Source organism: Malurus melanocephalus, unplaced genomic scaffold, assembly GCF_030028575.1.
Source record: "Malurus melanocephalus ecotype Western Australia unplaced genomic scaffold, MMel_1.1 scaffold_658, whole genome shotgun sequence".
In the NCBI taxonomy this organism is placed as follows: domain Eukaryota; kingdom Metazoa; phylum Chordata; class Aves; order Passeriformes; family Maluridae; genus Malurus; species Malurus melanocephalus.
In genome coordinates this window covers 304,608-318,478 of record NW_026623890.1, presented here as the reverse complement: position 1 = coordinate 318,478, position 13,871 = coordinate 304,608, and the positions used below count along the sequence as shown (strand labels likewise).

The following is a 13,871-nucleotide window of genomic DNA, read 5'->3' as shown; positions in this document are numbered from 1 at the left end:
TCAGAGCCCCCTCTGCAGCCCTGGCACGCTCCATCCACCCCATTCCGGGCTTTTCCAAATTCTCCGATCCACTATGGAACAGAAGTGTTCATCTCCAGCCTGAACGAGGGATTTTAGCTGTGGTTGGACTCGATGATGGTCGGGTATATTCTCCAAACCTCGAGAGTCCATGCTTCCTTCTGACAGAATTAGTGCGTGCTCTAGGTTTACCTAAGTCAGGCTTTTCATGGCAGAGGATCRCCCAAAATAAGTTTAGAAAGAATTTGTCAGCCCCAGTGCTGCCTTAAGAATATAAAACAGCACCTGAACCATTAAACAGCCAGCTGAAAGTGTGGAAATACAAACTAAGAACAGCAGAGCTTTTCYGTACCAGCTGATGAGAAAAAGGGACCCAAATACTTGTACCCTGCACCCGAAAACACATCCCAATCCCTTCTTAGATCACTGCTTACAGATATCACTCCTTCACACGCTGCCCCAGGCATAATTTTAACCCAACTGCCTCAAAATAATCATTATCCAAAAGTAGTAAACAGATTAAGTCAAATCCCAATTTAATGGTTTAGCACCTGATAAGTAACCATGAGTTTAATTTAATAAACCACACCACATTTATTTATCCATCAGAGAGAAATGATGACAAACACAGTGCAAGTTTATTMCTTTATTGATAAATGTTTCCCAAACTTTCCAAACTGGATTGTTCAATTAAACACAAACTCACAAAAATACTTCCAGCCTAAAATCCTCRACGTCCTCTTTAGAAGACACAAGGGGCAGCTCTGTTCTGGCAAAGTTTGCAAACCCCCTTAGTTCTGGTTTTGGAAACCTTGAGCTTCAGAGTTGGCTTTTTTAAATAAGATCTGAAAGATTAATTTACAAAATGCAATATAATATATGATATGATGCACGGCCTTGAGATCTGCAGGACAGTGAAGGATCTTCAAACATCTTGAGCTGATGTCTAGGAAGGGGCTATTTGGCTTCKTTGTATCCTGAAGGAAAAAGGAGAAATAAATTATTCACACATTTCATATCCCTGCTCCAGGTCAGGAATATTCCAGCATTCCAAGCCATAAGGACTGCAATATAATTTGGAAGGTGCAGAGAAACTGTTCACAGTTCAGTTGTCAGATGATCAGAAATCGTTAAAACTCAAATTATTTCTAACATTTAATACATTCTGAAGGTTTCCAGGATAAGGAATGGGCATTAAGAGCCTGTTTAGCCCCAAAATCACCAGAAATCCTGGTGTCTATTTCCCAGATTAGCAGCACCACAACACTCATCCCCAGGTATTGGTCCTTCCTTGGCATGTCAGCTGCAAGAAACACTTCAGAGACTTCCACAACATCATTCTGATGTTTATTTAAGGCATCTAATGAAATCAGATTATTTTACTTTATTCCTTAGGTTCTACATAAAGATTCTGCTGGGAGGAACTACATTAGGAGCTTTTTGCTGGTAAAGATGCACTAAAAATCAGACAAGTGCTGGACACAGACCCACATAAATTGTTCAAAACTACAATTGTGATTTATTTACTGATTCTGGAAGCTTTTATGTGAAGCTGAGGACTGAGGCACTCACCAGTCATCCTGGTTCAAGAGGTAGCAGCAACCACACCCACTTTCTGGGCAGCTTCTTTCTTGGCTTGGTGAGCCTGCAGCACTGCCACGGCCTCCTCCACCTTGGGGGACAAAACCCAGTGAGATTTTTCTCCCTCCTCAGAGCCCTCCATAGCCCTCCCACAAAAAAGGAACACAGCAGCTGACCTTGGAGCGGAGGGATTCTGGAGATTCCAGCATGTGCAGCAGCTCTGAGTTGTCAATCTCTAGCAGCATTCCCGTGATCTTCCCAGCCAGGCTGGGGTGCATAGCTTGGATCAGAGGGAACAAACGTTCTCCTGAGGGAAAAACAGAGTTCAGATAGATGAGTTTTGATTTAAAAGTCAGCTTTGAAACCTGARGGGATGAGAAAGAATCTGTGATTTTACTCACCCAGCATCTGTTTCTGCTCCTGGGGAGGGGCAGCAGCCAGCATGGAGGCTGTYAGTGGCTCCTGGCCCTGCACATGAACTGCAGGCTGAGGTGCCTAAAAAGGGTTATGAAATAGCTGTGAGGCTGATTGCTTCATATTTAGACAGTATTAAGACATTCCCTTCTAAATCACGATTTTTGTCAAGCCTACAGCACACTTCAGAGAAGCATGATCAAGTCCTGAGCTCAAAACCCTGGAAAATCACATAGGGGCACTGTAAAAATCTCACAAAAACTGGATCAAAACACCCTGAGATGTTGAGAAAGGCAGGTGTGGGTGCTGCTCTTTCTTTCAATGATACCCCAGTGAGAGCTTGGCAAAGAAGASAGACTTAAATGGTTGCAAAACATGAATAAAGAACCAAGAAAATTATCCTTTAGTCTGGTTAYGGAAGGGCTTGTGAGTACAAGACAGATCAACCAACCAGAGTGCCCCTGGCAAAGGYACAACTGCCAGGTTTTTAAATTCCAAATTAGCACTGTCTGGGTCATAAAAGCAGCTTGAAGTTTCTATAAAAACACTTCATCTGCATGTGAAACTGCAGGRACTTCCCAGCCCAGCCCCTGGTGGTACCTGCAGGGGTTGGACGCCCGGGTGTGGGCTGCGGACACTGGAGGCGTATTTGTAAGGAGGGACAGCCCTGGGAGCAGGGGCAGCTACAGGAGGACGAGGAGCCAAATTCTGTGCTGCTGTGCCAACACCTGCAAAGGAAGGAGAGCACGGTGACAAACCCTTGCAGCAACAGGCAAACAATCAGGATGTCTGGCTTTAATTCTGAATTCAAACTGTGTATGGTGACACTTCTTTAGGAACCAAAGTGTAGTTGGCAACTTTAGGAAGGGGCTTGGTTCTCCTTAAAACCAATCCTTGTCTTTTTCCACACCTTGTGTTTTTTAGCTGTTCTTTGGAAATAAAATGAATCTGGAAGCTACAGCTACAGAGCTTTTTGAGTGCTGTTGCAGAGGTGTAGAGATGAGTCCCAACAGTGGAAAAGAACCCATCTGGATTTCCACTGCTGTGCTGTAGCACCGAGTGCCCCCAGCCCTGCACTGCACAGCGAGGAACAGGAACAATAAGGTGCTGGATCTGCCCTTTGCAGACATCCCATCTTTGGGAGTGGAAGTCAAATCTCCACAGCATCCTCCTCCCTCCCAGAAAAGTGGAAAAGGCCAGGAAAGGGAAGGGAAAAGCCCTCCTTACCGACTCTCTGGGCAGCAGCTGGGAGGCCCCGGGAGGCGGCGGCGTTGGCGGGGGCGAGGTGGCGCAGGGCTGGCCGCGGCCCCGACTGCCGCATGGCATTGGGCATTCCCTGGAAACCTAAAARATGGAACCAGGGGAAATGCTCAGAAGGGAACCAGCTAGCAAATCAGACAGTCAGCTATGGGGTTGTGCATGGGGAAAATCAGAGAATCRCAGAGAATCCCAAGGATCAGAGTCCAGCTYCTGGCCCTCACAGGATCATCCCCRCTAAGGAAAGCAGGAATTGTTCCTGGTGGGAAGGGGAATCACCAAAACAGCCTTGAGCACTCTCACCTTGAGGCCTTCCTCCTTGCTGCCAGCGTGGGTTGGGTCTCATCTGGGTCATTTGGTTGGGTGCATAGTAAGTGGGTCTGCTCTGAGCCTGCAGGAAGARCAGATCAGCTCAGAGACAACATCCAAACGCATCAAATAAACAATCAAATAAACAACAAATGTTGTTTACAACATGTTTTGGCAGTGGTTGCCAGGACTCAWCACTCCAGTCAGATTAAGAGAACAGACAGCTGGCAAATCACAGAATTAACTCCACAGGCTGCACCCCTCAGTAGGAGCTGTTTGCTTACAGGCATAAGAAAATCTCAAGGAGATTAATACTGAACCAAAACAGGTTAAAAAAAAACCCTCCAGCAGCTCACCTGGGGCACGGCAGGCATGAAATAGCCACCAGCAGCAGGCTGGAACTGGTTGATGATGGTGTTGGCGGGCAAGGCCCTCATGCCAGCGATGCGCTGCATGTACTGGTTGGTGAGATGAGCCTTCCTCTCCTCCTTCCTCTGTGCCAGGGCCACGTAGAGGGGTTTGGAACCCACGATGCGCCCGTTCATCTCTGTCACAGCTTTTGTGGCCTCCTCTGGAGAGGAAAAGCAGACAAAGCCAAAGCCTTTGCTCCGTCCATCTTCCAGCATCACCTGTGGTAAAGATCAATTGCTAATGGAGCACCAGCAAAACAGAGCTTGAAAATCTGTGTTTTTTCTTAAATTTTATGTAGGTGGGAGGTRATTTGTTGCAGAGGTGTAGAGACAGGTTCTCATGAAGAGCCACCTGTCTGGATTTGCTCTGCGTTGCTGTCAGCACCATGTGTCCCCAGGCCCACACTGCACAGTAAGGAATGGGAAAGATTTGGTGCAGTTCTACATGCACGAAGTGCCATTTCATGCTTATCACCTCAAATAAGCATGTTTGCCACTTCCTGCCTCCCCTTTTGGTAAAATAATGAAGTTTTCAGTAAAATCTCATTATTTACCAGCCCTGGTGTTTACAGAATCACAATAACACAGGTAAAACAGCCCTTTAACCCCACGTGAGACAAAAGTTCCTTCCTCAGGTTTTACAATCCAAATAACCCCCAAATCCCACAATACCTTGGCACTTGTTATTGACCCAAAAGGGGAGAACTCCTTCCTCAGTTTTTCATCATCTATAGTGTCATCTAGGTTTTTAATGTACAGGTTAACACCCTGCAAGGGAGAGAACAGCATGACATTCACAATGTTAAAAGAAAATCTTGAGCACATCAACTGTTACCCATCTGCCAGAGCCGTAATTTATCTGAAAACTCTTAATTTAGCATCGTGTTCCTTCCACAGCACCCAAAGCTGAAGGTGATAAATGTTGCAAAGGCGTAGAGACAAGTCCCACTGTGGTGAAAGGGAGCTTGTCTGGATTTCCTCTGCTTTCCTGTGGCATCACCACGTGTCCCCAGTCCAGCACTGCACCTCAGCGACTGGGGGAGTTCCAGATGCCACCTCTGACACGACCCAGTTCTGCCATAAATTACAGACAGCASTGCAGAATTGTGCTGTCTCTTCCCACCCCTCCAGGGATCCCCATCTGAAAGTCAAGGAGACTCCATGCCTGTTTTCTCACATCCTCCTAAACACTTTCACTGCCAAGATTAAGCCCTGATGCCCCCTTTGCCACCAAATACAGCAGAGACACCTTTGTTTTAACCCAGGACAATGACTATTTAGCAATACCATTTCAGCAATTCCTTCAACAGACCAGAAATGGTGCTCAAATTGAGAAAAGGAACAGATCATTCACCTGATACCGGCTGAGCCTCTCCTGTTTTAGCTGTTCAAATCTCCTTTTCAGCTCTGCCTGGCGCTCAGCTTTCTTCTGTGCTCTGCCCACAAACAGCATTTTYCCATTGATATCCTTCCCGTTCATTTCTTCCACTGCCTGCACAGAGGGTTCAAGAGGAAACTCTCAGCTGCTGCAGCAAGACAGCCCCTGCTCCTGTCAGAACAGGACTGCCCAAAGCTGACGTTGTGCCCCTGCCTGTCGGTCAATAAATCAAAGTTTGCACGTTACCTTTGCACTGTTTCTGTGAGCAACAGGCTCATTAAAGACAAGCTGATGTTATCAGGACAGATCAAGCTGACACACCACGGAGTGCTGAGCTAACTTGGAAATTCATCCCTGCCCTTTCTTGTAATTGAAACTACATTTTAATAAGCRTTCTGCTCAGAAAAGAGCATTTTTAAGCAATGTTCTCACTCTAGGTGCCCTCCTCCTCCCTAAGCCCTGCACTGTAGTATTTATTTCTTYAGCAATTAACATTCTTGATTATAGCACTGCGCTGTGTGTGGATCTAGGAAACTGGAGGAATGCCAAGCTACCCTTGAATGTCAAGCTATCAAGGTGCAAAAGGTTTCCAAGTTCCCACATCTAGAAGAGGTCATGCCCGAGGCAGAATTTTCTTCCATTTCAGAAATAGGCTCCCAAGATAAAGTTTTTCTTCTCTGAAATTACTCAAGCAACATAAAAGTTGGTCCTACCTTGTTGGCCTCTTCATGTTTTTCAAAGCTTACAAAGCCAAAGCCTTTGGATTTTCCAGTGGGGTCTGTCATCACTTTAACACTCAGAGTTTTACCTGTTACCAAAGGACAGGGTTAGTAAAAAATATTAGAAATATTTTAAGRTTATTAAATTTCATATAACAGCCCTCAGCCTCAAAGTGATCCAGGTAGAGACTACACAGCAGCAGCACTCAAACTACCACAGTTCATGCAATTTACAGCCTCAATAAAAGTATTTTGTATTTACCATATTTGCCAAAGAGCTCCTTTAGTCTTTCATCATCCATGTCATCCCCAAAATTTTTAATATACACATTGGTGAATTCCTTTGCCTTGGCTCCCAACTCAGCCTCCCTCTCTTTACGAGACTTGAATCTCCCAACAAATCTGTAAGATAAAAAACATGAAAATCCCAATGAACAAATTGGTTTCGAGAGCGAAAAAACAATGTGTGACTTGCGGCGAGGCAAAAAAAATGAGTGTGTAGTAGGAGCTGGGAATGGGGACAAGAAAGGGTGACAGCAGAGGACAACAAACAGGTCACAGATCAACCAGAAAAATCACYTGTGCTGTGGCTGGYCAAGGGTGCCCACCCAGCTCCAGCGGCGAGCAGACAGAACCCACCCCAGCCCGCTCGCAGAGAGGTGGCAAATCAAACCCACCAGTCCTGGAATGGAGGGGTAGCAGGCCATGGCTTGGGCAGGGTCACTCACCAGCCCTGGAGTGGAGAGGTAGCAGGCCAAGGCTTGGGCCAGGAGAACCAGTGCCTTGTGTGTCCCTGTTAATACCGAGATGCATCCCGGAGCATGTGAGCGCTGCTGCTGCCGCCTGTGACACTCACACTTTGCGGTCGTTGAGCAGCATGCCGTTCATCTTCTCGATGGCTCTATCTGCAGCATCCTGGGTCTCAAAGTGCACAAAAGCGTAGCCCTTAGAGCCATTCTCATCACACACCACCTGCGGGAGAGGGGAAGGTGTCAGTGTCCCTCCTCTGTCACGGTCAGAGGGTGAAAAGATGTCACTGCTGAGGGTGACACCATCTGTGTGTCAGATCTGTGCACTGCATGACCAAATCTGATGTGATTTCAACAATCCCTGAGCTTTTGGGCAACTCTGCCTTTCAGAGATTCTGTTATAACACCAAGGACATTCAATTCTCATTCRTTTAAAGAGCTGGACTTGATGAGCCCTATTCCAACTCAGAATATTCTGAGATTCTRCTCCTCACACAGAGAAAACATTTCACAAGAACTGTCCCTTTCCTTTCCCACACTCAACTCTCTGCTCATGTCCCCACCCTGCCAGAAGTGGACAAAATAACCACATCTCACCTTGCAGGACAAAATGTTTCCAAACGCTGAGAATGTGTCATAAAGTGCCTTGTTATCAATGGATTTGTCCAGGTTCTTAATGAAGACATTGCCAACCCCTGATTTCCTCAGGGAAGGGTCCCTCTGAGACCACATGATGCGAATGGGTTTTCCTTTGATCACATCAAAATTCATGGTATCGAGAGCTCGTTCAGCTGCAAGAGAAGCCAAAAATAGATTTTTGTGGTTGGTTAAAAAAAATTAAGTTTTCCAGTGGGTGGGTGATCCTTTTCTCTGATTTTTATTCAGCTCGTGGAGACATTTGGGGTATTATCAGAGGTGATTAATGACTTTAAATTCAATGTTTCAAGGGAGGTCTTTGCAGCACAGTCACTAATTATATAAAAGGTTTCACAGAATTTAAATTTACATTATAGCAATACATTAACCACCASAGCAAAAATGAATAGCAAAATGCCTGGGGTTTATTAGCTATATTCTGAATTATTATAAAGTTAAATTGCTTCACCCAAAGGAAAGGAAAACTAGGAAACTGATTAAAAAAACGAAGTAACAAAAGTGACTGTGTGGCTGTTTTGCTTTTCATGAAGCTCCCATCTCCCCATCCTCATTTCTATTCAGAGAGAAGGATCATCTCCCTGTCAGGTCAGGGAAAATGTGCACGAACACATGGCTGGCTGCGAGGACATGAGTCAGCCTCTCCATAACTTATGTGGCCAAAAAACAATTCCCAACTTGYTCAAGCTAAAGATGACAAGAGAGTTGAGAAAATTCTGGGGAAAAAAAGTTCATAAACCTCATCTGATTAATGGGAAAATGTTTATCTAAACTCTTAAACCTCAGCACTGTCATTCTGACCTGCACTGAAMCCCCCCTCCACGAGGCTATTTCTGCTGCTTACTGGTGTATTAAAAGGATCATTACGTACACACATCAGGATCTTGTTCATAAAATTGAGATGCTTGGACTGTTCTGTGCCAGAAAACACTCCCAGCATGGAGTGAGAAGAGAAGAAAGAAAGACTGTTAATTCCCAGCATGGAGCAGGCAAAGAGATGGAAAGAAATGCATTAAAATCAAGGAAAATTAACAGGGCAAAACATAAGTTTTCCAAATTTGTTTGGCTCAGTTCTCCCAGGCCTCCTTCACCCTGTGGTATTTGCTGATTCGATTACAGGAGCAGAAAATACAAGGAAAAGGCCAATTTGAACATTTTTCACATGATGTGGCTCATGCAGCATGGCCCAAAATCACCTCCAGGAATTCCAATGGAATATTGCCTACAAAACCCTATACTCTCTACCCCTAACACCAGCTCAGAAAATTTCTCAGAATTTTTCATGTGCTTTGAAATGTTTTTTTTCTTCCTGTTGCTTTTTAAATTGAAGTGGGACCATCACTGCTCTCCCCAGTTCTCCACATATAAATCCAGTTGGAAACAAGCTCTGCTGGATTTCATTCCTAAGGTAATCAGGCTTGAAAAAAATGTAATTTAAGGTCTCCAACAGCTCTGTTTAGACAAAGGTGTTAAATGCAATTAACTGCCAGCTAAAATGATTCCTCAGCTGCTGTTTCAAACCCATRCAAGCCAGGCTTTTCGTGTAGTCCTTTCCTAGTAGGCAGCTCAGCAGGCAGCCCGGTGCAGCTTGTCAAATTTGGCAGTGTTTATTTATAGCAGGCAGAGGCCCTGCAGAAGCATTTGCTGGCAAGGGCACACACTGGGTGGATGTGGCACTGGCAGCAGGAACAGCCTCCTGCTGGAAGGGGACAAGCAGTGGCTGTGAGCAGGGGTCCAGAGCAGTTAGGAAGTTACTCCCAGTTTTTAGCAGCTCCCTGAGTAGATACTATTGCACTGCTCTTTCAGCAGGCTGCTGCTGTTCCACGCTATTATTACACCATCAGACTCTCGGTGAAAGCCCTACATGGATTCCCTGAGGGATGTGTGCCATACCCACAGGTGGAAATGCAATCCCACTACACCAGGACCTCAGAAAACCTGTAAGGGATCTGCAGGAGTTCTGTGAATGACTCACACCAAGCACATCTGATTCATTTCCTTCATCTGAGCAAACACCTTCTCATTTTCTTCTATTTAAGCCACAAAGCTTCAGCCATTTCAGTTCCTGTATCTGTTTCTCTCCCACTGGTTCCTGTCATMCTTCCAGCAGACTCAACTGCAGCTCATATAGAACATTAAACACACTCACAGCCCCTTTCAGGCTTCCTTTCCATGGCCTTTCCATGGCCCTCTGGATAGGGAAARCACCTCAACACTCGCTGTAGTTTGCCTCAGGCTCAGAATAATTCCCTTAGAGGCTCCCTGATGCAGGGAATGAGTGTGGCTGTGGTTGAGCAGCATGAAAACAGATAACCAACCACACACATCAAGATTCACCCAGGAGAAACTCCACACAAGGAGTTTTATTCATAAAGACAGCTCCTCCACAAACTTCAGGGCTCTCACTTAGGTCACTGAGCAAAAAAGTCCTGACAAGGAAAGCACACAGTGCAAATTAAACCACTTTTTTTTTTTTTTTGAAGGGAGGGTTGCACATACAACAGGCTTTTATTCCTRAATCATTGAGGTTATAACAAAATGCTGCTGCAGTGAGGCAGGTACCAACTCTTCCCTTTAAACTTCCCATCTTTATTTGCCTCACACAATTTCTCCTTCACACTGTTTTCAAAGAAGAGAACAAACAAATTTATCTGTGCTCTTCTACAGACACATTCTCAGCTCTGGGATCCTCCTTAGCTTGGGAAACATTCTGTTTTTGCTACACTTTCAGAACCTCTTATCTCTGCAGCCAAACAAAAGTTTCTCTGCTTCATTACCTGAGTTGCCATTTCATGACTATCAGTGTTTGGAATTAATGAAAAGAGAAATTCAGCTTTTCTTTCAAATGAAATGAGTTTGTTTTCTTTCCCTTCTTCACAGTCAGAAAGAATAAATATTAACAAGCTGAGCCTGAACTAGCCAGAACTTTGAAGTGTTTTCTTACCCTGCCTATCACAGGATGACAGGCTCAGAATTCAGCATTCCCTGGTTACTACAGCAAGGAACTGCAATCAAAAGCAGCAGAGCTCATTTTCCCTAAAAATAACCTCTCTGCAGCAAAYTACTGCCAGTTAGACAATGCCTGTCCAGCATCACTCCAACAGCTAAAAAAATGTAAAGAGAAACATAAGCTTTGACCCAGTTTGGACACAGGAACCCCTGGAAGTGCAGAGCATGCTCAGGATGTGACAGTGTGAGCTCCTCGTGACMCTGCTTGATTTGCTCTGTGGACACAGGGACAGAGTCCACATACACACAAAAAGTTAAAACTTTGCTTTCTTCATATTTACAAATCACTCATCTTTCCACAAAATGTGCCAAGGAAGGTATAATTTATCAACCTGCTCAACACCTTCTGCCAGTTCAAACATACAATGTGTCCACAAGAAGTTTGTAGAGCACAAAATTCCTGATTACTGTAAGTGGTATTTTGGTAGCACCTACTCTCAACCATAAATCCAACCAGATTCCTACAGTGCTCCCCTCAGCTTTTCACAGATTCAGTGGAATGAAGCCCAAGTGCATTTCTGATTATGCATTTCTGTAAGAAATCACAGATCACTCCTCCTCCTCTCAGGAAGCCTCATGCAGGCAGGGCCGTGGCAGTTGAAAACAGTCCAAATTTCTGCATTTTACAACAAAAATTATATTCTTTGTAGTCAAGTTTGTTTTGGAAAGACCACAGCTCTTTTCCAAATTATCTGTTCATGTCCTGCTGCATTACATGGAGTACAGCAGCTGAATTTTTTTTTATTTATGCAAGGTAACACACACTGCAGCTTGATAGGAAAAATTCAGATTTCTTCATGAGGGCAAGAGGAGTTTGACTGTTTCTCAGTCCTGATATTCACTCAATGATTAGGTTTAAACCACTTGACCTTCTAAGACCTACCAGTAACAAGACACCACTTGCTTGGTCCAAGTATCACTTCAAGCCCAGGAGCTTCCTAAAATGTCTGCTGGCTCCCCAGCGGCCCAGAACGGTGCAACCTCCCCCTAAATTCCTGCCTATTTATTACCATAAAAGATTACCCTGGAATATATTGGGAAAGCCCCCATTTGTATGAGGAGCAGAAGGTTTCTGCTAAAGCACATAGGACCAGCCATTGATCCCTTCTGACACAAACACTCTCCTCCACTTTGAGAGAACTTTACACATTCTTCTGCACCCAATATCCCCAGCTTTTCCTTCCTGGCTTTGTTTCTGCTGCTTSTTTTCATTTCTCTGATCCTGCAGAATGAGATCAGAGCCCAGACAAGGCAGGTGAGCTGGGATGATTTTGTTTGTTCAGCACATAAATGTACCAAGGTGGTTTTGTAGGAGGCACCTCAGAGCAAACAGGACCACAAACACCAGCTCTCGGGTTCTTTCTCACTAAGAAGCTTTAAAACACAAATACACTGCACCAAAAAAAGCTTTTCTTTGAAAGTGCCATCAATGAGAAATTATGCACTGGTAKCTTTTAATCAGCATGACAACAGAAAAGATCAAAAGTGTCAGTCCAAGGAAAGGGCATCAAAAGTAATTGCCCTGCAGAAGAAGCAAGCTCTGCTAAAAATGTAAAGCAGGAAAACCCACTATGGGCTACAGGAAAGTTTACTTGTTGCTGAAGTCTGTGCTGCTGTAAACTGATTCTGAATTCAAGGGAAAAGCTCACTCTCCTCTCCCCTTGGATGCCTCTATCACACACAGATGCTGTTAAACCCCAGCACAGAGCAATAAACTTGCAGCAGTCAGCAGGCAAAGCCCTGAAAACTGGGGCAGAAAACGCTGACCCATTTTCCTTCCAGAAAAGACATGTTCCAAAATGACCTCTCCCGTCCCATCTTTCACGTGCTGCTTCAGCTCTGGAACACCTGGGCTTGCACAAGAAACAAAGTGTGAAAAAGAGAGTCTGGCAAGAGCAAAGCAATGTGGCTTCTGCATGTCACACAGCCTGGTTTCCTGTGCATTGAAAAATGAATTTTATTCCAATTTAAAGCAAGAACACCACTTCCCAAACTGGGAGGCACAGCCAGCTGCTTGCACAAACACAGATGTTAAATTTATTAAACTGGAAGTGTGTGGAGCGACCACAGGATCAGTCCCTTAATTGAATATTCAGCCAGAGCTGACTGCTCTGAACTTTCTCTGCTAGGACTGGCTGCACAAATACCCAGAGAAACAGCTAAAAACTGCCCCAGAATGAAGGGAAACACAGCAGGGATTATTTTCTTACGTRAGGCACAAACACAAATCTCCAAAATTTGCTATCAGTGAGAGAAACCGCCAAAAAGAAATGTCACCAAGATGCGCATTTGCAGAGCATTTTGCAGACACCAAACAGTAAAAAACATTCCAGCTGCAATCACAAGAAAGGGACAACTTACCCTGTGACATTGTGGCAGGCAGCTACACGGCAACACGTGAATCAGTGGGGAAAAAATGAGGTGAAAAAAAGCCATGGATGCGGTTTTTACTGTCACTTACCATCTGCCGGCTGCTGGAAGTTCACGTAGGCGTAGCCCAGGGAGCGGCGGGTGATCATATCCCTGCAGACCCGAATGGACAGCACGGGACCGGCCGGGCTGAACTTCTCATAGAGCATGGCCTCGGTGATATCGGGGTGCAGATCCCCCACGTACAGCGAGGCCATGGGGTAACTGCTGGCGGCCGTGTTCATCTTCCTCCCCTCGGCGCTCTCAACCACGAGGGACAGCCGGATTTTTTTTCACTTGGGGGTTTCTTGTCACGCGTCTTATAAATATTAATCTTGGGGGAATACTCCAACTCTTAATTAAAACCTAAGGCCTGCAGAAGCCTGGGACGGGGGAGTAGGAGGGAGCACCAACACACAGCAGCAAAAAGGGTTGTGCAAGCTTGAAAATCAGCAAAAACACCCCAAAGTTAAGCCTCCTTCCAGAGCAGGGATCAGATACGACGCCAAAATTCATACGCCACCTCCCAAGCGCTTTTCTCGTCAGTTCTGAGGCAAAAACCTAAAACCCACGTCTCTTTTTTTTTTTTTTTTTTTTTTTCTTTTTTTTTTTTGATTCAGCCCGGATCCTGCAGAGCGGCGGCCCGTTGATTTTCTGAGGAAATAATAAAAAAAATAAATAAAGCTCTAACACGCATTAACGCAACTACTTCTTTTCAAATTAGCTCGGCTACATAGCCTCAAGGTATTGTGGATTAATTTTCCTTACAGTATTATAAATAAACCAGCGCGGCTGTGGCGGCGCGACAGCCCACACGCGGCGGCCTGAGGGCGGGCAGCAGGGAGCGACCGCCGCGTTCACCCCGCGCTCCCCTAATCCCTCCCCGCCCCGCGGAGAGCTCGGCGGCACCGGTCCCGACCCCGAACTCACGCGGTGCGGCCGCGAAGGGGGAAGGGGCGGCGAT

The 13,871-nt window shown here is 45.3% G+C and overlaps 1 protein-coding gene and 3 non-coding genes across 6 annotated transcripts; all 4 read right to left on the bottom strand.

Annotated features, from left to right (window-relative positions):
- Positions 1-655: 655 nt before the first annotated feature.
- Positions 656-13,538, bottom strand: PABPC4 (poly(A) binding protein cytoplasmic 4). Of its 3 annotated transcripts, XM_057383769.1 has the most exons (15): positions 12,960-13,537; positions 7,433-7,626; positions 6,943-7,058; positions 6,349-6,488; positions 6,081-6,175; positions 5,344-5,481; positions 4,662-4,757; positions 3,936-4,208; positions 3,574-3,661; positions 3,241-3,357; positions 2,614-2,741; positions 2,001-2,094; positions 1,776-1,906; positions 1,591-1,690; positions 656-995 (listed from the first exon to the last, which is right to left on the bottom strand). In XM_057383769.1, the coding sequence occupies exons 1-14, from the start codon at positions 13,150-13,152 to the stop codon at positions 1,604-1,606; spliced, it is 1,890 nt and encodes a 629-aa protein (XP_057239752.1). In that variant the 5' UTR covers positions 13,153-13,537; the 3' UTR covers positions 656-995; positions 1,591-1,603. The 3 variants fall into 3 exon arrangements, with proteins under 3 accessions (XP_057239752.1, XP_057239755.1, XP_057239754.1); XM_057383772.1 differs by lacking the exon at positions 1,591-1,690; XM_057383771.1 differs by lacking the exons at positions 656-995; positions 1,591-1,690; positions 1,776-1,906; ... (5 more) ...; positions 4,662-4,757; positions 5,344-5,481 and adding an exon at positions 5,496-5,580 and having other exon boundaries at positions 12,960-13,538.
- Positions 2,992-3,121, bottom strand: LOC130584037 (small nucleolar RNA SNORA55). The gene has a single exon (XR_008966481.1). It is a non-coding gene; the product is annotated as a small nucleolar RNA SNORA55 (small nucleolar RNA).
- On the bottom strand, positions 4,299-4,426 carry LOC130584036 (small nucleolar RNA SNORA55). Its single transcript, XR_008966480.1, has one exon. It is a non-coding gene; the product is annotated as a small nucleolar RNA SNORA55 (small nucleolar RNA).
- On the bottom strand, positions 4,907-5,042 carry LOC130584038 (small nucleolar RNA SNORA55). Its single transcript, XR_008966482.1, has one exon. It is a non-coding gene; the product is annotated as a small nucleolar RNA SNORA55 (small nucleolar RNA).
- Positions 13,539-13,871: the final 333 nt, after the last annotated feature.